Source organism: Stenella coeruleoalba, assembly GCF_951394435.1.
Source record: "Stenella coeruleoalba genome assembly, chromosome: 2".
Classification (NCBI taxonomy): domain Eukaryota; kingdom Metazoa; phylum Chordata; class Mammalia; order Artiodactyla; family Delphinidae; genus Stenella; species Stenella coeruleoalba.
This window is the reverse complement of record NC_137147.1, coordinates 157,273,490-157,298,361: the sequence shown is the minus strand read 5'-3', so window position 1 is coordinate 157,298,361 and position 24,872 is coordinate 157,273,490. Positions and strand designations below refer to the sequence as shown.

At 37.3% G+C, this 24,872-nt stretch overlaps 1 protein-coding gene across 1 annotated transcript in view; it reads left to right on the top strand.

Moving 5' to 3' along the window:
• The window catches only part of GDI2 (GDP dissociation inhibitor 2), a 45,281-nt gene that overhangs the window by 18,802 nt on the left and 1,607 nt on the right, over positions 1 to 24,872 (top strand). The window contains exons 4-10 of the mRNA XM_079912535.1: positions 1,829 to 1,963; positions 7,500 to 7,698; positions 7,961 to 8,092; positions 20,990 to 21,089; positions 22,713 to 22,884; positions 24,416 to 24,560; positions 24,745 to 24,799. Of these exons, the coding sequence (XP_079768661.1) occupies positions 1,829 to 1,963; positions 7,500 to 7,698; positions 7,961 to 8,092; positions 20,990 to 21,089; positions 22,713 to 22,884; positions 24,416 to 24,560; positions 24,745 to 24,799 (938 nt within the window). The remainder of the gene's footprint in view (positions 1 to 1,828; positions 1,964 to 7,499; positions 7,699 to 7,960; positions 8,093 to 20,989; positions 21,090 to 22,712; positions 22,885 to 24,415; positions 24,561 to 24,744; positions 24,800 to 24,872) is intronic.

Below are 24,872 nucleotides of genomic sequence, written 5' to 3'. Positions count from 1 at the left end.
ATTACTCATTTTAGTTTTTGTGATTTTGTCATACTAGAAGACAAAATAGTGGATTTTTAAAATATGTCTACTTACTAGAGGGTGAAATGATTTCTAGAGTTACTGGCTTTCATGTTCTTTTTTTTTTTTTTTTTTTGCTGGACGCGGGCCTCTCACTGTTATGGCCTCTCCTGTTGCGGAGCACAGGCTCCGGATGCGCAGGCTCAGCAGCCATGGCTCACAAGCCTAGCCGCTCTGCGGCATGTGGGATCTTCCCGGACCGGGGCACGAACCCGCGTCGCCTGCATCGGCAGGCGGACTCTCAACCACTGCACCACCAGGGAAGCCCGGCTTTCATGTTCTTTAATGAACTGGCCAGCCTTTCGCTTTGCACATTTTTCTATTGACGTTTTGTGTTTTTCCTTATTGATTATAAAAGAGCTTATTATAACAGCTGTTAAATGCCCTTTTGAAGTATGTTGAAAATATCTTTTCCAGTTTGTGATTGGCATTATATATAACTCCTGTGGTTTTTTTTTTTTCTGTACAAAAGCTTTTATTTTTCACACAGTCATTGGTTGAGCTTTCTTTTATTGGTTTTGATTTGGAAGTATGTTTAAAATTTTTCTCTCTACCTCAAGTTTATAAAAATACTAATATCTGCTTTTAATGGTATTATGGTTTCATTTTTTCACTGTATAAATAAGTTCATCTGTTTTGTTTTGTGTTTTTATGTCAGCATCTATCTTATTCCTTCATAGAACTATGAAAATATGTCACAATTTTATTTTATTTTTAAAAAAAATTTTATTGGAGTAGATTTACAATGTTGTGTTAGTTTCAGGTGTACAGCGAAGTGAATTAGTTATAAATACACATATATCACTTTTTTAGATTCTTTTCCCATATAGGCCATTACAGAGTATTGAGTAGAGCTCCCTGTGCTATAGAGTAGGTCCTTATTAGTTCTGTTTTATATATAGTAGTGTGTTTCTGTCAATCCCAATCTCCCAAGGTTCATCTGTCTTAACATGAATAAATTTATTTTATTACCTTGTTGTTTGAGAAGTAGAGATAGAAATTTATTTCTTCAAAATGGCTAATCAGTTGTTCCTCAACATCATTTATCTTTTCCACTTTGATTAGAAAACTTTCATCATATATTAAATTCTTTTACATGGGTCTCTATTTTTCACTGATTATGGACTAGTTAATGTACAGTATACTGAAACATTTGGCTGTATAAAGGTCTCCTCATTACTCTATTTCTTGTTCTCAAAAAGAATTTTTTTGAATGTCCTTGTATGTTTATCCTTTCAAATGAGCTTTAAAATAATTTTTTTGGTTTCTCAAAGAAGTTTACAATTTTTAGTATACCAGAATTTCTTTGGTTTATCCTAGCTTTTTCTTGACCCAAAACTAGTATTCATTTTAATAAATATAAATTAACTTAGAAACTGAAAAGCACAAATTCCTGGAAAATTTTGCCTATGAGTTGTCTCTCTTTAAAATACAGTAGGAACTTTAAAGAAACCCAAACACACCTGCAGTTGTACTATAATTCGAAACCTCATACTTCTAATAATTATTGTATAACTTTTACAAAAGCATGTTGAAGTTATTAACCTTGAAGTTGTAACATTTAAAAAAAGTCTAAATATGCTAAGCAGTAGGTCTGCATTCTGATTGTCCTATTTAAAATATGGCTTTGGAGACTTTTCTAGGAGTTACTGGATGGTGTTAAGAAAAAATTGGAAAGCCATTAGTATTAGTAAATGTACTTTTATTTCTGCTGATTTTTGAAAGTAGTAAGATTTAAGTAACAGTTTGAATTATGTGACTCTTACAGGTCAGCTGGTTAAGATGCTGCTTTTTACAGAGGTCACTCGCTATCTGGATTTCAAAGTGACTGAAGGGAGCTTTGTTTATAAGGGAGGAAAAATCTACAAGGTTCCTTCCACTGAAGCAGAAGCCCTGGCATCTAGTAAGTAATTCTATTTTATTTTCTCAGAATATTAAGATTTTATAACATAAAGGGATCTTAGAGATAAAATTTAAGGTCCCCTGCATTAGTCATCCATCCATTCATCCAGTCAACAAAGATTTATTGGGTGTCTGTTATGTGCCAGACACTGTTGTAGGCAGTTGAGAGTACTTCAGTAAACAAGATGTTCAGAAATTCCTGCCCTTCTGAAGCCTGGAGAGGTTTTATCTCATGGAGCCTGTTGCTGGTGAAGCTGAGCCTTCCTAGGTCTAGTATACTCTTTTCAGATTAATAATTCGTGAGAGTCACTGTCTCTTGGACTGTTTCCTGTGCTAGGCTCTGTGAGAGACACTTCACATTTGCTTTCTTAGTTGACTTGTGAAGCCCTTTGTGAGGTAGGGTTTCCATTTTATAGATGAGGAAACTCGGGCCCAAAATCACATAGGTAATGAGTGGCAGGATGGCATTGAAACCCTGGTGGGATTGCTGCACAGTCCGTGTACTTCATCACCCATCTACGCTGACCTCCTTTGCTACTCTATCCAACATGCTGTTCTGGTGGAACTCATCCTCTAAGTGGTGCTGGTGTCATTATCCACCATCTCTGTTTCTAGGTATTCCCAGTAAATATGGAGTGATTTTGTTTTCTGCCCCAAATTATTTCCTCTACTGGCTCATCAAAGATTTCTGCTTAACATTTTTTATTCTGAGTATTTTAAATAGCAAACACCCTGAGAAAAAACCTTCCATCCTTTAAGATGTTTTTGTTGCCATGCAGAGCAGTTTAAGGAAGGATAAATTTGTATATCTAAAGGGTAGATAAGTTTTGTAGGTGCTGTAGGAGTTCAGAGGAGGGAAAGGTTTGCATTGGGAGAATAGGAAGAGTGTCAGTAAATTCTCCAGTAATTATTTTGGCATTGAGATTGGAAAAGATTTCTCACCTAGGGGTCGTCCCTGGTGGCACAGCGGTTAAGAATCTGCCTGCCAATGCAGGGTCGAGCCCTGGTCCAGGAAGATCCCACATGCCGCGGAGCAACTAAGCCCATGCATCACAGCTACTGAGCCTGCGCTCTAGAGCCCATGAGCCACAACTACTGAAGCCCATGAGCCACAACTACTGAAGCCCATGAGCCACAACTACTGACGCCCACACGCCTAGAGCCTGTGCTCCGCAGCAAGAGAAGCCACCGCAATGAGAAGCCCACTCACCGCAACAAAGAGTAGCCCCCGCTCGCCATAACTAGAGAAAGCCCGTGCACAACAATGAAGACCCAATGCAGCCCCCCCCAAAAAAAAAAAAAATTTCTCACCTAAAAACCTAGTTTAAGGGCTTCCCTGGTGGCGCAGTGGTTGAGAAGTCCGCCTGCCGATGCAGGGGACACAGGTTCGTGCCCCAGTCCGGGAAGATCCCACATGCTGCGGAGCGGCTGGGCCCGTGAGCCATGGCCGCTGAGCCTGCGCGTCCGGAGCCTGTGCTCCGCAACGGGAGAGGCCACAACAGTGAGAGGCCCGCGTACCGCAAAAAAACGAAAACAAAAACCTAGTTTAAGTTATTTTGGCAGTTTTTCTAACTCCATTTATTTACTTCTTGCTATTAGGGGAGAAAATATTGGGCATAAAACGTTGAAAAACACTAAAGCCAGAAAGTAAAAAATAGCACTAATAATTGCAGCCAGGTTGGGAGTGACAGTTGGGTAAGGGAAGGGATGGCTTCTGAATGAATGGAGGGGAGTCCATGGTGTGATCATGGGTTAGAAATCATTTAAAGTCTTTTCAGTGACAGTGCATCTAATTTAAATAAAGTGTTTTCATAGAAATAAGAGTTCAGCAGTTTGAGTAGAACTCTTTTAAACAAAGTTTGTGGTTTTCTAATTTAAAATTTTTATTCTCTCTTTGAGCTCTTATCTATATTAATAGCTTCAGCCACTTCCTTCATTTAATAAAAATTGAAGGACTTAACAGTTTTATGTTTCTGTTTTTGATTTAGTATTTTCAAATATGTAAAACATTTACATGGCTTGAAAGTCAAAATTATATTAAAAGATATATTTAGAGTCTTATCTTTGCCACTCCATTCTTTCCACCCTGATAGGTGATCATTTTTACTTATTTCTGATTTACCCTCCTTATGTTTCTTTTTGCAAAAATAAGCAAATATATTAATGTATGTATTTCTTAAGGTTAGATTTATTGAGGTTTAATTTACATATACTAGGATTTACCTATTTTAGTATACAGTTTCATGAATTTTTACCAATCACTACCTTATCAGCAACTATTTTTATATTAATGGATAGGATTTTGAATTTGGAATGGCAGGCAAGACAATTCTAGGCAGAATGAATGAATGGGGTAGGAAAAGTGTAGAGGGTGGGAAGTTCAAAAGAAAGATAAATAAAAACAAATTATTTTATGCTTTTAATAATAGCTAACATTTTTTAACATTTTGTGCAGGCATTTATATACTAATTATTTTATGTGTATAGTCGAAGTTTATTTTATATAGTCCTTCACTACAACCCTCTGAGACGTGGTGCTATTATCTATATTGACAGATGGGAACACCGAGGTATACAGGTGTGAAAGAGCCCAAAGCAGCATAGTTCATGACTAGTAAAACTAGTTTGAAGCCAGATTTGTCAGACTCAAGAACCCCACACTCTTAACCTCTGAACTATCTAGTATATAAACGTAGCTTCTCAGATATTTTAACAACTGTCACGTACACTGGAATTCCTTTTTTCTCCGTGCTACATATTTCCAGTTCATGTGGTTGTTTCTCATATAATATGCTGTCTAGGTCCCTTGGCCACTTTTCTTTGGAAATTCTCTGATTTGCCAAGATTATCTAATATATAATAGAATTAGAGCCAGACCAGACCTGATACTCCAAGTGTTGTCTGCCCACTCAGTGTCCTTGGGACTTTTACTTTCCTAGGACAATATGTTTCTATTAATGTAGCCTAAGTTTACATTGGCTTTTTTAGGAGCTGTATATACTGTTGGTTCTTGTGGTAGGTCATGATGCCAGCTAAAACCTCAAGGTTCCAATAAATATTTGTTTATTGGTCACATGTTATTTTAGTCAAATAAATGAGGAGTATATTTGGCCTCTAGAGTAATGTTGAACACAGATACTATGTTCAGAGAAGTTTGAGACATTTTCATGAATAGCTTTGAAACGTGCCCAGCAAAATCTTGTATCCTTGGTTGAATCTTTAGCTTGCTTGTTTGTTCTCACTCTTACCGCTGTGAGGCATCTGTTTGTCGGGAGCACCTTTGACATCTCAGGGCTTGTGGCTGTCAGGAGTTGGTGTGCCTGCTGCAAAGCCCAGCTGTGAACTGGGGTGAGGCTGCTTAGGTCCACTGTTGGAATGACATGTTGTGTGCCATGTTTTAGTGCTTTTCTTGTGACGTTAATTCTACTCTGATTTTTCTATTTTTTAATTCACTTGTCAAATCTTATGCCTGTTAGTTAATTGGAACGCTTTTTTCTGTTCTCTTATTGAAACTGCTCTGGATTTTGTAGCTTTATTCTGTTTTAAAAGTCTTGACATAAGTGTCTTTTTTGGTAAATAACCCTCAGTGTGCAAGTGAATGAAGGAAAAGTAAAACCATTTGAAATGAGTGAAGGTACAACTCAATGGACTAATTGTGAAAAAGATTTTTTCTAGTCCTTTTATCATATAATTTGAGTATTTTATTTATATATTGTATGTCCAGTATATGAATAAGTCAACTTCTTTTATATTCAGTCCCATCAGATGTTAATTATATGGATTGAATATTTATTGAGCACTTGCTATATGCCAGGTACCCTTCTAGGTTTGGGGGTAGGGAGGGTGCAACAGAAGGAAAAAAGTAAACAAAAATGCTTTCCCTTTTGGAGCTTCCATTAGTGGGAGACTGGCTATAGATAAATAAGGAGAAGCATTTCAGATGGTGATATAATCTGATATAAAAACGTATCAGATGGATATGGAGATGAAAGGAGGGAGTGAGGGTGGGGCTACTAGTTTAAATAGGGTGACCAGGGAAGGCATCGTCATATAGAAGTAGCTGTTATAAAAATTACGTGGTAGGAAATAATATTTGAATTTGTTAAATTAGGACTTTTTCAGAATGAGCACCGGGTCTCTCACATGTTGGTAATTGCACTGGTATCTGGTTCTGACATAAAGGGATGGAGGAGCAGCTTAGAGCATCTCCTCTGTGCTGGGAGACAGGAGTCCACTGCGCTGGGAGAGTGTCCCTGTCAGGCTCAAGGCTTGGAGGAGGGAGGGAGATGAAAAGAGGGAAAGAGTGGGGAGTTTAAGAATACACAGTAGATTTTCATTTTTATTTTAAGAGAAGTTATGCGATAACTCAACAATAAACTGTTGGTAAGAGCTTTAGGTTCCAACAGGCAGTGTCCACCAGATTGACCCCCAAGTTGTAAGTGCGTTGCAGTGGTGACTCATGTTTCCTTTGGCTGTTTTACACCTTCCCCTGAAACTACACTTGTGTCTTAAGTAGGGGGCTGCGTGGTAATAGAATATTTCTTTTTAGCCTTATGCTTTTACTGTGTATGCAGTCTGTCCATTTTTTTAAAGCTAGGTTGTAAATATTAATTTAAAAAGTTAAATGTAGTCAGCTGTCATGAATAGCCTCATGATCATTTTAATTTTCAGTTTTGTTGATTTCAGCTATAGTCTTGGGGGAAATAATGTTTAAATTATCACAATATTCAGCTGTCAACAGATATAAAAGAAATGGTTAAGCGTTTATTTTTAAAGCTATAGTTGTTTTTAAAGTAGCCGTATGGTTTAAGAAAGGGGAAGACGGAGATGGAACCAGAAATTTTTCTTTTCCTTTGACCTTGTCTTTCTACCAGCAATCTACGGTAGTAGGGATCCTGACTAGTAGGAAGAACTGAGGGTTTCTTAGGTGGTAGTTCATAGCTTTCTCCTGATCTACTTTTTAGTGTAAAAAGCAGTGAACTGCTTATCTAGGACTTCATTAAAGTGACTGGCAGCATAATCAGCATCTAAATTTCTTTGAGGTCAGAGGTTGTTCTTGGTATCTAAGCTGCTTTTCCATTAAATACCAGAGTGTATCTTAGCATACAGAAAAAGAAAAAAGAATGAAGTGCATTGAGAATTTTAGGCAGTTGCTGGAGTACAGATCAGAGTTGTCAAAAAAACTTTCAGATAGATGCCTTCATGAATAATAGTTTTTCAAAGTCTTATTTATCTTGTACCTAATAAGAGGTATAATTATACATATTGCATTTAATTAATTACTGGTTATAATTACTTGTAATTGTAGTGTAAAATTGAAGGCTTAATAGCTGATCTATTGTAATTATGACAGTTTATTTTAAAGTGTTATGAAACTGTCAGTTTATTTTAAAGCAATGTCCAAACTCCCATATTTTAAATTGCACATTGCCTTAGAAGAGCCTCAGATAACATAAAATATTTAAACTTTATTTTCACACTTTCTTTTCCTCAGTGTCCTATTGTGAGTGTGTGCTTTTTGAAAAATTATTTTTTAGGCCTAATGGGGCTGTTTGAAAAACGTCGATTCAGAAAATTCCTGGTGTATGTTGCCAACTTTGATGAGAGTGATCCTAGAACTTTTGAGGGCATTGATCCTAAGAAGACGGCAATGCGAGAGGTGTATAAGAAATTTGACCTGGGCCAAGATGTTATAGATTTTACTGGTCATGCCCTGGCACTTTACAGAACTGATGAGTAAGTTTTTTGGTTTTTAGATTTACATTTTTCTTGGAATTCTTCACTGAATTTCCCAATTCTGCAGAGTGGAAATTCTAACAAAACAAATATATAGCTCTATTATACTACTAAAGAAGAAGTTCTAACTGCATATTAGAGTTAGAGCCTTTTAAATAAAATATGGAGATGTTGAATTAAAATCCATTCAGAAAAAGATTTTAAATTGAATATAAGAATGCAAACCAAAGCCCTTTTCTAATGGTCATTTCCTTTTGTCTAGCTATTTAGATCAACCATGTTGTGAAACCATTAATAGGATTAAACTTTACAGTGAGTCTTTGGCAAGATATGGCAAAAGCCCATACCTTTATCCACTCTACGGCCTTGGAGAACTGCCACAAGGATTTGCACGGTGAGAGCCCATGTTTAATCTTTGTGCTAAAACCTCACTGATCCTGAACCTCGTCTTGAACGGTAGTTTATGATATGGTTGTGGTTGTGAATAATGAGACAAGATTTGTCTGTGAGTGGTGAGGTGCTTTTTGTTTTTATTGAAGTAAAATTTATATACAGTGAAACCACAGATCTATGGTTAAAAAAAAATGAGTTGGACATATATATAGACCTTTGTAACCAAAACTCCAATCTAGATGTAGAACATTTTCCTTACTCCAGAAGTTCCCTTGTATCCCCTCATAATCACCACCACCCTTGCACTGTAACAGCTACATTTGTGATTCCTATCATCATAGAACACTTTTGCCTGTTTTTGAAGTTTTATTATATAAAAGGAATAATATGTACTTACTTAAAAAATTATTTATTTATTTTTTGCTGTGTTGGGTCTTTGTTGCTGTGCACAGGCTTTCTCTAGTTGCGGTGAGCGGGGGCTGCTCTTCGTTGTGGTGCACGGGCTTCTCATTGCGGTGGCTTCTCTTGTTGCGGAGCATGGGCTCTAGGCGCGCGGGCTTCAGTCGTTGTGGCACACGGGCTCAGTAGTTGTGGCTCATGGGCTCTAGAGCGCAGGCTCAGTAGCTGTGGCGCACAGGCTTAGTTGCTCCGCGGCATGTGGGATCTTCCCGGACCAGGGATGGAACCCGCGTCCCCTGCATTGGCAGGCGGATTCTTAACTACTGCACCACCAGGGAAGTCCCTATGTACTCATTTTTATCTGGCTTTCGCTTAACAATGTTTTTGAGATTCAGCCATGTTGATGCACGTGCTGTTAATTCATTTAAAAAATACTGAGTAATGTTTCATTATGTGAATTATGTGAATATACCAGATTGTCCTGTTGATGGACATCTGGGTAGTTTTCAAAACGTTTTGGGGTATTATGAATGAAGCTACTATGAACTTTTGTGTAAAAGTGTGTATGGACATCAGTTGTCATTCTTTTGGGTACATATCCAGGAGTGGAATTGCTGGCTGATATGGCAAGTATATGTTTAACTTGATAATACTGCCTAACAACTTTCCAGAGTGGTGGTTGTACCATTTTACATTCACTTAGCAGCGTGTGAGAGTTGTGGTTGCTCCACATACCTGCCAACCTTTAGTATTGTCAGTCTTCTTAATTTTAATGACCCAAGTAGGTGTGAAATGCTATCTCATTATGGTTTTAATTTACATTTCCTGAGGACTAATGTTGATCATCTTTTCATGAACTTGTTTTATATAATTTTGTGGTGTGAGTGTTCATTTCTTTTGCACATTTTTAAAGATTGGGCTTTTTGTTTTTGATTTGTAGGCAATCTTGATGTATCCTGACTGAAGTCTTCTGTCAGTATATGTATTATAAATGTTTCTCTTAGTCTGTGGCTTGTCTTCTGATAAGCAGAAGTTTTAAATTTTGCTAATATACCAAAGGTTTTTTTTTTTAATGTTTAGTATTTTTTGGTTTCTAAGAAGCTTTGCCTACCTCAGGAGCACAAAGATACTCCTATGTCTTTTTCTAGAAGCTTTATAGTTTTAGCTTTGTGTTTAAATCTGTGATTCATCCTGAAATCATGTTGGTGTGTGAGGTGAGGCTTGAGGTTCACTTTTTTCTGTACTGATATTTAGTTGTTCTAGCACCATTTGTTGTAAAGTTGTCTTGGTGCCTTTGTGAAAAATCAGTTGGCCATATACACATGCCTATTTTGTTCCAATGATCGATTTACTTTTCCTATTCCATTACTACACCATCCTGATTATTACAGTTTTTTATAATAAGTCTTGAAATCAGGTAATATAAATCCTTCAACTTTGTTCTTTTTCAAAATTGGTTTGTCTATTCTAGGTCCTTGCATTTCTACATAGATTTTAGAAGAAGGTGTCAGTGTCTTGAAAAAAATATTTGGTGTGATTTTAGTTGGGATTGAGTTAAACCTGTAGATCAATTAGGGAGAGAATTATCTTAATAACATTGAGTTTTCCAGTACGTGAACGCTGTCTCTCACCATGTATTTAGGTTTTCTTTGGTTCAGCAATATTTTGTAGCTTTCATTGTAGAGATCCAGCACTTTTTTGGTTCAAACTTATTCATAAGTATTATATGTTATTTTGATGCTGCTGTTAATGAAAGTTTCAATTTTATTTAAAGTTGTTTGCTGCTTATATACAGAAGTACAATTGATTTTTGTACTTCCTGTGACCTTGCACTTATTCTATTAGTTTTATAGATTTCTTAGAATTTTCCTTGTACACAGTTACATCATCAGTGAATAGAGAGATTAGCTTCTTCCTATACAACCTTTGTGTTTTTACCCTCTTAACTTTATGAACTGGCTAGTACTTCCAGAAGAATGAGGAATAGAAGCGATGAAGATGGACATTCTTGCTTTGTTTCCAGCCTTCAGGGGAATGTTTTCAGTATTTTATTATTAAATATGTTTTCTGTATGTTTTTTTTAATAGGCAGTTTTGTCAGATTAAATTCCATTTTCATAGCTTGCTGAGAATTTTTATTATGAATGGGTGTTGACATTGAGTTAATAATGCATATTTTCTTTATGCTATTGTGAATTTTATAGATTGATATTTGGATATTAAATTAACCTTGCATTCTTAGAGCAAACACTACTTATTCATGATGTATTTTCCTTTTAATTTATTGTTGGATTTAATTTGCATATATGTGTGTGTATGTATGCGTTTGTGTGTGCCTGTTTGTATGTGTACATTCACACACGAGTTCTTGTGCCTATGTTCATGATAGATACTGGTTTATAATTCCTGTAATATTCTTGTCTGTTTTTTTGTATCAGGGCTTAATAGACTCATAACATGAGTTGGAAGAGTTTCCTCCTACTCTGTCTTCTGAAAGAGGTTGTGAAAAATGGTATTGTGCTTAAAGGTTTGATAGAATTGACCAATGAAGCCATCTGGACCTGTAGAACTTTTTTTATGGGAAGGCTTTTGAGTGTTAATTCATTTTCTTTTAATAGAAATAAGGCTGTTCAAATGTACTACTTCTTATTTTCAGTTGTGTTTTTCAAGGAATTTGACTATTTCAAATAAGTTCTTGAACTTTTTGACAAAAAGTTGTTCATAATATTTCTTTATTATGTTTTTGATGTCTATAGGATCTTTAGTGAGGTTCCCATCTTCATTCTTGTGTTGGATAGTTTATAATTTTTCTTGATGGGATTGCATCAATTTTATTAATCTTTTCAAAGTGCCAAATTTTTAGCTTTGTTAATTTCCTTTGTAGTTATTTTTAATTTTACTGATTTCTGACCTTAATTTTTTCCTTTTACTTATTTGGGTTTTTTTTTCTTTTAGTTTTTAAGGTTGAAACATAATTGATTTTATACTTTTCTTCTCTGACATAAACATTTGAAGGTCTAAATTTCCCTCTAAATATGTACCATCTAATATGGTACCCTATCTTTCCTATGATTTTTTTTTCTTTGACCCTTGGGTTATTTGAAAGTATAGTGTCTAATTCCTAAACATTTGAGGATTTCCCTAAATACCGTACTGACATCTAATTTAATTCCATTATGGTCAGAGGACAAACTTGTAAATTATCAGTCTTTGAAATTAATTAAGGCATAATTTATGGCCAAATATATGTTTTAGTGAATATGCCCTTGAAAGAATTCTGCATGCATGTTTTAGAAAGGTAGCTCGTAGAGTTGTTCAAATGTATATTCTTACTGATTCTTTTTCTAGTTCTGTTGCTGAGAGAGGGTCTTCTACCACGATTGTGGATTTATCTGTTTCCTACTTTAGTTCTGTCAGTTTGTACTTGAGACATTTAAAGCTCTTTTACTAGGTGATACTAATTTCTGATTACACCAAATCTTCCTTGTCTCATACTAATATAACCATACCAACTTGTTTACTGTTTGAACAATTTTTTTTATCCTTTTGATTTTAAACCCTCTGTGTCTTTATATTTAAAGTGAGTCTCTTACAGCATATAGTTGAATATTGCTTTTTTATCCAATGTGACAACCTTGGCCTTTTAATGGAATTTTTTAGTCATTTATGTTTAATATAATTATTGATATGGTTGGGATTAGATCTGTTGTTTTGCTGTTTTCCCTCCCTCCCCCTGACTCCCCCCCCAGGTTTCTCTTTCCTTTTTTGGAATTAATCAAATATTTTCATCTTAATTTTTAGCTGTGCCTTTTCATTTCTAATTTTTTAGTGCTCACTCCATAAATTATAATATCATCCTTCATTTATCACAGTTATTTGGAGTTAATACTGTCCTTCTTTACATAAACTGTAAGAACTTTGCAACAATCTCATCCCATTTACTATTCCTTTGTGCTGTTGTTGCCTATATTTTATGTCTACATACTTTATTAAACCCCACAATACAACATTATAATTTCTGCATTAAACAGTCAGTTTAAAGAAATGAAGGGAAGGAAAAATGTAATCATTTGTCCACAATTTTACCATTTTTGATGCTATTCATTTTTTCTTATAAATCCTTGTTTCCATCTGTTGTCATTTCTCTTCAGCTTTTCATTGGCATTATTGTAGTTACTGTTGATGATTTCTCTCAACTTTTATTTTTATCTGAAAGTGTTAAGTCACCCTCATTTTTGAAGGACTTTTGTTGGCTTAAGATTTTTTTTTTATTCAGAACTTTATAGCTGTTGTTCACTTGTGGCCTGCTTTGTTTATGAGAAGTTAGCTGTCAACTGTAATAAATAGTTGTTTCTGTGTTTTTGTTTTTTGTTTGTTTTTTGTTCTTCTGGTTGCTTTCAAGATTTTCTTTGTGTTTTTGGGAGTATAACTAGGATTTGCCTAGGTGTGGTTTTGCTTGGGATTTGCTGAACTGCTTGGATGTGTAAGTTAATTTTTTAGATCAAGCTGGGAATTTTAAAGTCATTATCCTCTTCAGATATTCTGTCTCATTTTCCCTCTTGTCCCCTGGGACACTGATTGCTTGTATGTTAGATACTTGGTATTATTCCATAGTTCAGGGGTCTCCAACCCCTGGTAAAGGTCCTCAGCCTGTTAAGAACCAGGCCACACAGCAGGAGGTGATTGGTGGGTGAGCAAGCGAAGCTTCATCTGCCGCTCCCCATTGCTCGCATTACCGCCTGAATGATCCCCCCCATCACTCACATTACCACCTGAACAAACTCTACCCCCGCTTCCCCTACCCCTGGTCTGTGGAAACATTGTCTTCCATGAAACTGGTCTCTGGTGCCAAAAAGGTTGGGGACCGCTGCCATAGGTCACTGAGGCTCTGCTCATTTTTTTCTTTGTTTTATCTCTTTATGTTTCATATCGGGTAATGCATGTTCATTTAAGTTCACTAGTTCCTTTTTCTGTTATTTCCAGTAAGCTGTTAATCACATTCAGTGAGTTTTAATTTTTTAAAAAATATTTTTCAACTGATCTAGAATTTTCATTTTTTAAATATAGTTTTCATTTTTCTTGTGAGATTTTCTGTTTATTCATTTTGACTTTCACGAGTATATAATGTTCTTTTTTTTAAATCTTCATTGGAGTATAATTGCTTCACAATAGTGTGTTAGTTTCTTCTGCACAACAAAGCAAATCAGCCATATGCATACACATGTCCCCATATCCCCTCCCTCTTGAGTCTCCCTCCCATCCTCCCTATCCCATCCCTCTCGGTCATCGCAAAGCACCAAGCCAGTCTCCCTGTGCTATGCTGTTGCTTCCCACCAGCTAACTATTTTAAATTCGGTAGTGTATATATGTTGATGCTACTCTCACTTAGCCCCAGCTTCACCCTCCGACCCCATGTCATCAAGTCCATTCTCTATGTCTACCTCTTTATTCCTGCCCTGCAGCTAGGTTCATCAGTACCTTTTTTTTTTTTTTTTGATTCCATGTATATGTGTTAGCATACAGTATTTGTTTTTCTCTTTCTCACTTACTTCACTCTGTATGACAGACTCTGGGTCCATCCACCTCACTACAAATAACTCAATTTCGTTTCTTTTTATGGAGTAATATTCCATTGTATATATGTGCCACATTTTCTTTATCTATTCATCTGTCGATGGATGTTTAAGTTGGTTCCATGTCCTGGCTATTGTAAATAGTGCTGCAGTGAACATTGTGGTGCATGTCTCTTTTTGAATTATGGTTTTCTTACGGTATATGCCCATTAGTGGGATTGCTGGGTCATATGGTAGTTCTATTTTTAGTTTTCTAAGGACCCTCCATACTGTTTCCCATAGTGGTTGTATCAATTTACATTCCCATCAACAGTGTAGGAGGGTTCCCTTTTCACCACACCCTTTCCAGCATTTATTGTTTCTAGCTTTTTTTGATAATGGCCATTATGACTGGTGAGAGGTGATACCTCATTTTAGTTTTGATTTGCATTTATCTAATAATTAGTGATGTTGAGCATCTTTTCATGTGCCTCTTGGCTATCTGTATGTCTTCCTTGGTGAAATGTCTATTTAGGTCTTTTACCCATTTTATAACTGGATTGTTTTTTTGATATTGAGCTCCATGAGCTATTTGTATATTTTGGAGATTAATCCTGTGTCTGTTGTTTCATTTGCAAATATTTTCTCCTATTCTGAAAGTTGTCTTTTTGTCTTGTTTATGGTTTCCTTTGCTGTTCAAAAGCTTTTAAGTTTAATTAAGTCCCATTTGTTTATTTTTGTTTTTATTTCTGTTACTCTAGGAGGTGAGTCAAAAATCTTGCTGTGATTTATGTCAAAGAGTGTTTTTCCTATAAAAGTTTTATAGTGTCTGGTCTTACATTTAAGTCTCTAATCCATTTTGAGTTTATTTTTGTGTTTGGTGTTAGGGAGTGTTCTAATTTCCTTCTTTTACATGTAGCTGTCCAGTTTTCCCAGCACCACTTACTGAAGAGGCTGTCTTTTCTCCATTGTATGTTCTTGCCTCCCTTGTCGTAAATTAGGTGCCCATATGTGTGTGGGTTTATCTCTGGGCATTCTATCCTGTACCATTAATCTATATTTCTGTTTTTGTGCCAGTACCATACTGTCTAGATTATTGTAGCTTTGTGGTATAGTTTGAGGTCGGGGAGCCTGATTCTTCCAACTCCGTTTTCTTTCTCAAGATTGCTCTGGCTATTCAGGGTCTTTTGTGTTTCCATATGAATTGTAAGATTTTTTTCTTCTAATTCTGTGAAGAATGCCATTGGTAGTTTGATAGTAATTGCATTGAAACTGTAGATTGCTTTGGGTAGTATAGTCATTTTCACAATATTGATTGTTCCAATCCAGAACATGGTATGTTTCTCCATCTGTTTGTGTTATCTTTGATTTCTTTCATCAGTGTTTTATAGTTTTCTGAGTACAAGTCTTTCACCTCCTTAGGCAGGTTTATTCCTAGGTATTTTATTCTTTTTGTTGCAGTGGTAAATGGGAGTGTTTCCTTAATTTCTCTTTCTGGTTTTTTGTTGTTGGTGTATAGGAATGCCAGAGATTCCTGTGCATTAATTTTGTATCCTGCAACCTTACCAAATTCATTGATTAGTTCTAATAGTTTTCTGGTGGCATCTTTAGGATTTTCTATATATAGTATCATGTCATTGGCAAATAGTGACAGTTTTACTTCTTCTTTTCCAATTTGTATTCCTTTTGTTTCTTTTTCTTCTCTGATTGCTGTTGCTTGGACTTCCAAAACTATGTTGAATAAGAGTGGACATCCTTGTCATGTTCCTGATCCTAGTGGAAATGCTTTGTTTTCCACCATTGAGTATGATGCTTGCTGAGGGTTTGTCATATATGGCCTTTATTATGTTGAAGTAGGTTCCCTCTATGCCCATTTTCTTGAGAGTTTTTGATCATAAATTGGTGTTGAATTTTGTCAAAAGCTTTTTCTGCATCTATTGAGATGATCATATGGTTTTTATTCCTTAATTTGTTAATGTTGTGTATCACCTTGATTGATTTGTGTATATTGAAGAATCCTTGCATCCCTGGGATAAATCCCACTTTACCATGGTGTATGATCCTTTTAATGTGCTGTTGGATTCTGTTTGCTAGTATTTTGTTGAGGATTTTTGCATCTGTGTTCATCAGTGATATTAGTCTATAATTTTGTGATATCTTTTTCTGGTTTTGGTATCAGGGTGATGGTGGCTTTGTAGAATGAATTTGGGAGTGTTTCTCCATCTGCAGTTTTTTGGAAGAGTTTGAGAAGGATCGGTGTTAGCTCTTCTCTAAATGATTGATAGAATCCGCCTGTGAGTCCATCTGGTCCTGGACTTTTGTTTGTTCGAAGATTTTTAATTACGGTTTCAATTTAATTACTTGTGATAGGTCTGTTTATATTTTCTAATTCTGCCTGGTTCAGTCTTGGAAAACTGTACCTTTCCAAGAATTTGTCTATTTCTTCGTGGTTGTCCATTTTATTGGCATATAGTTGTTTGTAGTAGTCTCTTATAATCCTTTGTATTTCTGCCGTGTCAGTTGTGTGATTTTTCATTTCTAATTTTATTGATTTGCATCTTCTCCCTCTTTTTCTTGATCAGTCTGGCTAAGGGTTTATCAATTTTGTTTATCCTCTCAAAGAACCAGCTTTTAGTTTTATTGATATTTGCTATTGTTTTCTTCATTTCTGTTTCATTTATTTCTGCTCCGATCTTTATGATTTCTTTCCTTCTACTGACTTTGGGTTTTCTTTGTTCTTCTTTCTCTAGTTGTTTTAAGTGTAGGGTTAGATTGTTGAGATTTTTCTTGTTTCTTGAGATGAGATTGAATTGCTATAAACTTCCCTCTTAGAACTGCTTTGCTGCATCCCATAGGTGTTGGGTCATTGTATTTTCATTGTCATTCGTTTCTATGTGTCTTTTTATTTCTTCTTTGATTTCTTCAGTGATCTCTTGGTTATTTAGTAGTGCACTGTTTAGCCTCCATGTATTTGTGTTTTTTACATTTTTTTTCCTGTAATTGATTTCCAGTAGCATTGTGGTCAGAAAAGATGCTTGATACGATTTCAGTTTTCTTAAATTTTCTGTGGCTTGATTTGTGACCCAAGGTGTGATCTATCCTGGAGAATGTTCCATGTGCACTTGAGGAGAAAGTGTATTCTGCCACTTTTGGATGGAATGTTCTATAAATATCAATTAAGTCTGTCTGGTCTGTTGTGTTATTTAAAGCTTGTGTTTCCTTATTTATTTTCATTTTGGATGATCTGTTCATTTGTAAGTGGGTTGTTAAAGTCCCCTACTGTTGTTGTGTTACTGTCGATTTCTCCTTTCATGGTTGTTAGTATTTGCCTTATGTATTGAGGTGCTCCTATGTTGGGTGCATAAACATTTATAATTGTTACACCTTCTTCTTGGATTGATCCTTTGATCATTATGTAATGTCCCTCCTTATCTCTTGTAACAGTGTTTATTTTAAAGTCTATTTTATCTGATCCCGAGTATTGCTCCTCCAGGTTTCTTTTGATTTCCATTTGCGTGGAATATCTTTTTCCTTCCCTTCGCTTTCAGTCTGTATGTGTCCCTAGGTCTGAAGTGGGTCTCTTATAGACAGCATATATATGGGTCTTGTTTTTGTATCCATTCAGCCAGTCTGTGTCTTTTGGTTGGGGCATTTAATCCATTTACATTCAAGGTTATTATTGATATGTATGTTCCTATTACCATTTTCTTAATTGTTTTGGGTTTGTTTTTGTGGTTCTTTTTCTTCTCTTTTGTTTCCCGCTTAGAGAAGTTCCTTTAACATTTGTTGTAAAGCTGGTATGGTGGTGCTGAATTCTCTTAGCTTTTGCTAGTCTGAAAAGCTTTTGACTTCTCCATCAAATCTAAATGAGATCCTTGCTGGTTAGAGTAATCTTGGTTGTAGGTTTTTCTCTTTCATCTCTTTAAGTATATCCTGCCACTCCCTTCTGGCCTGCAGAGTTTCTGCTGAAAAATCAGCTGATAACCTTATGGGGATGGATCCCTTTGTATGTTATTTTTTGTTTTTCCCTTGCTGCTTTTAATATTTTTTCTTTGAATTTAATTTTTGTTTGTTTGATTAATACGTGTCTTGGTGTGTCTTTCTGAGGGTTTATCCTGTATGGGACTCTCTGTGCTTCCTGGACTTGAATGACTATGTCCTTTCCCATGTTAGGGAAGTTTTCCACTATAATCTCTTCAGATATATTCTCAGACCTTTGTTTTTCTTTTCTTCTTCTGGGACCCCTATAATTCGAATGTTGGTGCGTTTAGTGTTGTCCCAGAGGCCTCTGAGATTTTCCTCAATTCTTTTCTTTTTTCTTTATTCTGCTCCTCAGCAGTTATTTCCACCATTGTCTTCCAGCTCACTTTTTCGTTCTCCTACCTCAGTTATTCTGTTATTGATTCCTTCTAGTGTATTTTTCATTTCAGTTACTGTGTTGTTCATCTCTGTTAGTTTATTCTCTAGTTCTTCTAGATCTTTGTTAAACATTTCTTGTATTTTCTCAATCCGTGCTTCCATTTTATTTCTGAGATTCTGGATCATCTTTACTATCGTTACTCTGAATTCTTTTCAGGTAGATTGCCTATTTCCTCTTTATTTATTTGGTCTTGTAGGTTTTTACCTTGCTTCTTCATCTGTGACATTTTTTTGCCATCTCCCTTTTTTTTTTTTTTTTTTTAATTAGTGGGCTTGTGTTCCTGTTTTACTAGTTGTTTGGCCAGAGGCTTCCAACACTGGAGTTTGTAGGCTATTCGGTAGAGCTGGGTCTTGGTGCTGAGATGAGGAACTCTGTGAGACCTCACTCCAGTGAATATTCCCTGGGGCCTCTGTTAGTCCAGTGGTTCGGACTCACAGCTCCCACCATAGGAGCTTCCACCCGACCCCAGGCTCACGAATCAAGATCCCGCAAGCCGCGTAGGGTGGCAAAAAAGAAAATAAAGAATAACAAAGTAAAAAGTAAAATTAGACTAGGAAACTAACAGATGTATTATAAAGAATGTAAAAATAAAAATAAAGATGAATCAATAACCAGAAGGTACATCAGTACCACAATAGTGAAAAAGAGGAGGAGGGAAAAGGGAAAAAAAAAAGCGGGGGGCGGGGGGAAGGTCCTTGGCTGTGGAGAGCGGGGCCTAAGCAAGGGTGAGGTTTGGGTGGTAGGTAGGGCCAATGCTCAGGACCCGCAGGACTGGAAAAGGCCCTGGGGGCTGTGAGGGGTGGGGCTTAGGCTCAAGGAACAGAAGGGGCCCAGGCGTGCTCCCCACCCCTGGTCTCAGAGGGCAGGGGACCTCATCTGGGAGCTCAGCAGGCTCCCCGTGCCTGAGTGCACGGGGTGACAGTAACCCTCTGCTCCTCACCCACTCCTCTGGAGGGCCCCTCCCGCTTGCCTCTCAGGTACTCCCCTTGGCCTCCTTTCTGTGCCCCCCAGGACACATGTGGCCTGGATGGTGCTTTGGAGCTGGGGGAACCGGCTTGGGAGCTCCCCGTGCCCGAGTAGGTGGGGCAGTCGCCCTCCACTGCTCTCCCGCTCTTCCTGGAGACTCCCTCCCACCTGCCTCTCCTGATCTCCCCAGACTCAGGGGCTGATCTTGTCTGGCCTCCACTTCTCCTCCCCCCTCGGTCCCCTTACATCCTACTCGTTCATTATGGAGTTCCTTCTGTCTCCTTGGGGGTCAGAGTCCCCCACCAGCGCCCGGCAGCCACCCTAGTTCTGGGGAGACGCTAACTCCGTGTCTTCCCACATCGCCCTCTTGACTTCTCTCCTATAACGTTCTTGAACATAGATCTTTGAACAAGGATGTTTGTCCTTGTCCATATTCGTAGTAGCTGCATTTAACTCCCTGCGTATTTTAGCATCAGTAATCTGGGCATCTGTTTGTTTTGATCACTCTTCCTCTTTACTTTTTTCCATTTTCTTTTTTTCATGTGTCCAGTAATTTTTGATTGTATATTGGACATAACTGATTGGTATATTGTAGAGATGGTGGATTCTTTCTGTGATGAGTGTTGATTTTAGTTTTGAGTTGGCAGTTAAACTATTGGCTGTTCACCTTGAACTTTTGGAGACTTGATTTTATACTTTGTAGGTGGGGGGTCTTTTGTCTTTGGCTGAATCCTTCATGAGGTGTGGTCCTCTGGGGTTTCATTGGAAAGCCCAAGGTATGTACCAAGTTCCTCTAATATGGCAGTTTCAAACTTCAAACTTATTTGTCCTTAAGGCCTGTAGCTGTAGTTTCTCCTCAAGTCTTTTTGCCTTTTAGCTTTTGCTTTTTCCTGGGTTCCTTGGAGTCTCTCTCCTGTGTACAAGCATTTCTGGAGTTAGTTAAGGATTTGAAGAGATTTTATAATTTGGTTGCTCCCCATTTTGGAAGACTTTCTCCCACAATTTTTATCTCCTCATACAGCCCCAAACTCTATCTTATGGCACGTTAAATCAGTAAGACTGCAGGTTTTTTGCTTCTGTTCTAGCTGTCCCATGTTACAAGGACTGGGTAGGTCATTCTGTCAGGGGAAGAGCCATACAAACCACATGAAGATCTCATCCAATTGCTTCCTTCAAGTCTCTTGTCTAGTTTCTGCCTGCTTTTACTCACTGTCCAGTGTGCTTTCTGATAGATTTTTGGTTGTTCAGAGTCTTAATTTTTAATATGCAGGAGGATTAGACTTACAAGCTGTTCTTCCATTACTGGTCAGTGTGGTTTGTTTGCACTTGATATTCATAACTACGAATGTGAGACATCATTACATGGTTTTGACTGTTTTAGAATTGATGCTTTTACGACTTAAACTAATGCCATCTGGAAGGAAACTGAACAAATAAATACATGTTTCCTGTAACTCATTAAAATCTAAGAAAGGAGACTTTAGTAGTTGAAATAATTATAAATTACTGATTGATTATAATTACAATTATAATTACTAATTATAGTTTAAATACTTTGCTAGGCTAAGTGCTATTTATGGAGGTACCTACATGCTGAATAAACCAATTGAAGAAATCATTATGCAAAATGGAAAAGTGATTGGTGTAAAATCTGAAGGAGAGGTAAGTAGCTTTTACAATTTAAGAAATATTATATTCTTGTAAAGAAAACTTTATTGTTTAATAAGTACTAAATTTGGTATGGACATCGATCCTAGATTTCACACCATGTATGTTTTCTTTATGGTAACTTGGTATTCATAATGACTGAAAACTTATAATGTTTAATATTTTCTGTTGTGTTGATTGTTGCTTAAGACTAAAACAGAAATTATGAATGAGCTCTAAATGGTAAGTATTATATATGTAGTGTGGGTTGGTGTCTGTCTCCCAAATTTTCATTTAAATTTAGCTTTATATGTACCACATAACTTATTGGTTGAATTGGGGCTTGGCCAATACTATTTTATTATTTAATTTATTATTATTAAATATTAGTAATGTTAATCATTATTGTTAACATTATTTTATTTTGGGTTTAGCCAAGGAACTGGCCGGGTGGAGTTTTGAGCAGTGTTTCTCAAATTTGAATTGAATGTAAATTGTTAATTTTGTCAGAGTACATGTTTCTCATTCAGTAGGTCTGTGGTGGGTCTGCATTTTCTTGCAAGCTCTCAGATGGTGCCAGTGCTGTTGGTCTGCAAGCCAGACCATATTTCATGAACCATCAACTTTTACAAACGGAACCGTTCAAAAAAGAAACTGAAAAACTATGTGTAAAAAAATATTTTGGGGGCTTCCCTGGTGGTGTAGTGGTTGAGGGTCTGCCTGCCAGTGCAGGGGACACGGGTTCGTGTCCTGGTCCAGGAAGATCCCACATGCCGTGGAGTGGTTGGGCCCGTGAGCCGTGGCCGCTGGGCCTGAGCATCCGGAGCCTGTGCTCTGCCCTGCGTACCGCAAAAAAAAAAAAAAAAAAAAAAAAAAAAAATATATATATATATATATATATATATATATATATATATTTGGGGATTCCTGATGGTATTCTATGGGTTCAGACCATATAATCTACACTCACTAGCTGGCCATCTGACCCTTTATTGTTGTAGGTCTTTTGTAACTACCTTGTGCTTCCAGCATACACATAGTAGATGTTTAGGAATAGGGATAAATGTCTTAATCTGATATCTCAAAGTTCTTTTTATTCATTCCATTTTTCTTTGCTTCAGGCAACTGCTTCCTCTTAGGACATTTCAGGGCTTTGATATAAAGAGGAAGACTATAATATAATACATAATTTATCTTGCAACTTAAGTTTTACTTAGTAAGTATAGTCTTAAAAGGAGAGATTATGGTCTGTTTCTAATATTAGAAAGAACTATTTATAGACCATTTACTTTTTACTGGGTCCATTTACATATAGTGACATTCCTTAAATACACTGTTTCATTTAATCCTAACAACAACCTCTTTGAGGTTGGGTAGAGCAAGGATTTTAACCCTCTTCTGCCCAGTTTTAAAACTTATGTGTCTGAAAACCATGCAACACACTTTTCCTAATATTTCAATAAGATTTAGAATTTATAGATTTGCTCCAGGAGAATTTATAGGGATTGTCGGCAAAGCTGGTTTTAATAGTTATCTATAATTCACTAATTATCTACAGTTAACTTGAAGATAACAGGTGATGTTCAAGAACGATGGCATTATTATACCCATTAGAAAGTCTTTAATGTTTTATTACAGATTGCTCGCTGTAAGCAGCTCATCTGTGATCCCAGCTACGTGAAAGATCGAGTCGAAAAAGTGGGCCAGGTGATCAGAGTCATCTGTATCCTCAGCCATCCCATCAAGAACACCAATGATGCCAACTCCTGCCAGATCATTATTCCACAGAACCAAGTCAATCGGAAGTCAGGTCAGTTTTGAAGATAAGCAGATGTGTGTAGGAATTCCAAATTTTATCTGCTCTATTATAGTGAAGAGACTGTAGTTTCCATATGGAAAATAAAATGTGATGTATCCCTTTTAGCTCATAGAGATCCTAAGTCATCACTTTGAAATGGAAACGTTTGCCTAGGAGCCCCGCCTTGGACTTGTACCCCCCACTCTTTGGGCCTCCATTTCTTCTGTAGAACTGAGAGGCTGGACTGGATGAGCAGGCAGTCTTGCCTGGTTTGAACATTGTGTGCCTTGTGGAGGTTTATGCTTATTAGTTGACCTGATTTCACTGTTACTTTGAGCTGATGACAGCACTGCTTTTGTGTCATGATTTGTCAACTTAATACTTGTATTTGATTTTAGCAGTGCGCTAGAAAACAACTTTGATTTCTCTGATTGAGATCAGGACTTAGCAGGACTTCCCTGGTGGCGCAGTGGTTAAGAATCCGCCTGCCAATGCGGGGGACACGGGTTTGATCCCTGGTCTGGGAAGACCCCACATGCCACGGAGCAACTAAGCCCGTGCGCCACAATTACTGAGTCTGCACTCTAGAGCCCGTGAGCCACAACTGCTGAGCGTACGCTCCGCAACTACTGAAGCCCACGCACCTAGAGCCTGTGCTCTGCAACAAGAGAAGCCACCACAATGAGAAGCCTGTGAACTGCAACGAAGAGTAGCCCCTACTCGCCACAAATAGAGAAAGCCCGCGTGCAGCAATGAAGACCCAACGCAGACAAAAATAAATAATAAATTAAAAAAAAAAGATCAGGACTTAGCTCTGAAATCGTAATTCCTAATCTGTTTGCTTTAACCAGTTTTCTTTCATCCACTAGCTTTCCCCCCTTTCAGTTAGAAGCCCTAAAGCTTTTAATTTTTTTTCCCATGTAAGAGACGAAATCACAGAAGATTATTATGAGAACTAAGAGACACAGATGAAAGTAATCTTTCAAGGGTTCCCAAGTAGATCTCAGGGTCAGGGAGAGTGTAAAAAGAGTAAAGGGAACCCAGTAATTAGTAATTATCTCTTATATTGGAAATTACGTAGTTAACTAGTAGTATACAGACAAGTAGAATCTATGGAATTATTACGAGCTTATGCCAACTCAAGAATAGCTTATTGTGTTTGCAATTTTATATTGCTTAAAAAATGAGAAATCAGTAGTTAAATAAATCCTATCTTAGCTATTCAAAACCTTTCTAAATGCAGGGTTCAGAGAGGAAGACAGGTTTCCACAGTGAGCTGTGACATCTGGGTAGAGAATGTCATCTCCCCGTCCACCGTTCACTGCCACATAAATCCTTCATCTCCAGTAGGCTAAGAGTTGCTGAATATTTGTATATTTTATGTATGACCTTGTTTGTCTCCATATAAAACTTAATCTTAGAATATCCAGTCTGTTCCAAGTAATTTTAACTCACACCTCAATGAAGTATGGGTGAAACTGAGTGCACACACAGGCCCAAGGTTTAAAGACCCTGGCAGTGAGGTGGCTTTGCTTGCTTGCAGATATCTATGTCTGCATGATCTCCTCCGCACACAATGTGGCCGCACAGGGCAAGTACATTGCCATCGCCAGCACAACCGTGGAGACCAAGGAGCCCGAGAAAGAAATCAGACCAGCTCTGGAACTCTTGGAACCAATTGAGCAGAAGTAAGTGATGCGTTCATTTATAGCAGCTCAAACCCAGGATTGCCTTTGGCTCCATGGTGAACAGAACCCCACGAGAACAATGAGAGCAGCCATCATCTCTTACCAGCCTGGGTTTTGAATTTCAGGCAAAGCGGTGAGTGGGCGTGTCAACTTCCCTGCTTACTTAATTCTTTTTCCCCTCCAGATTCGTAAGCATCAGTGACCTCCTTGTACCAAAAGATTTGGGAACAGAAAGCCAGGTGAGTGGCAATCTGAAAAGGGTAATTACCAGGCTTTATTGGGAGACATCACTAAATAGTCTTAGGTCTTTGT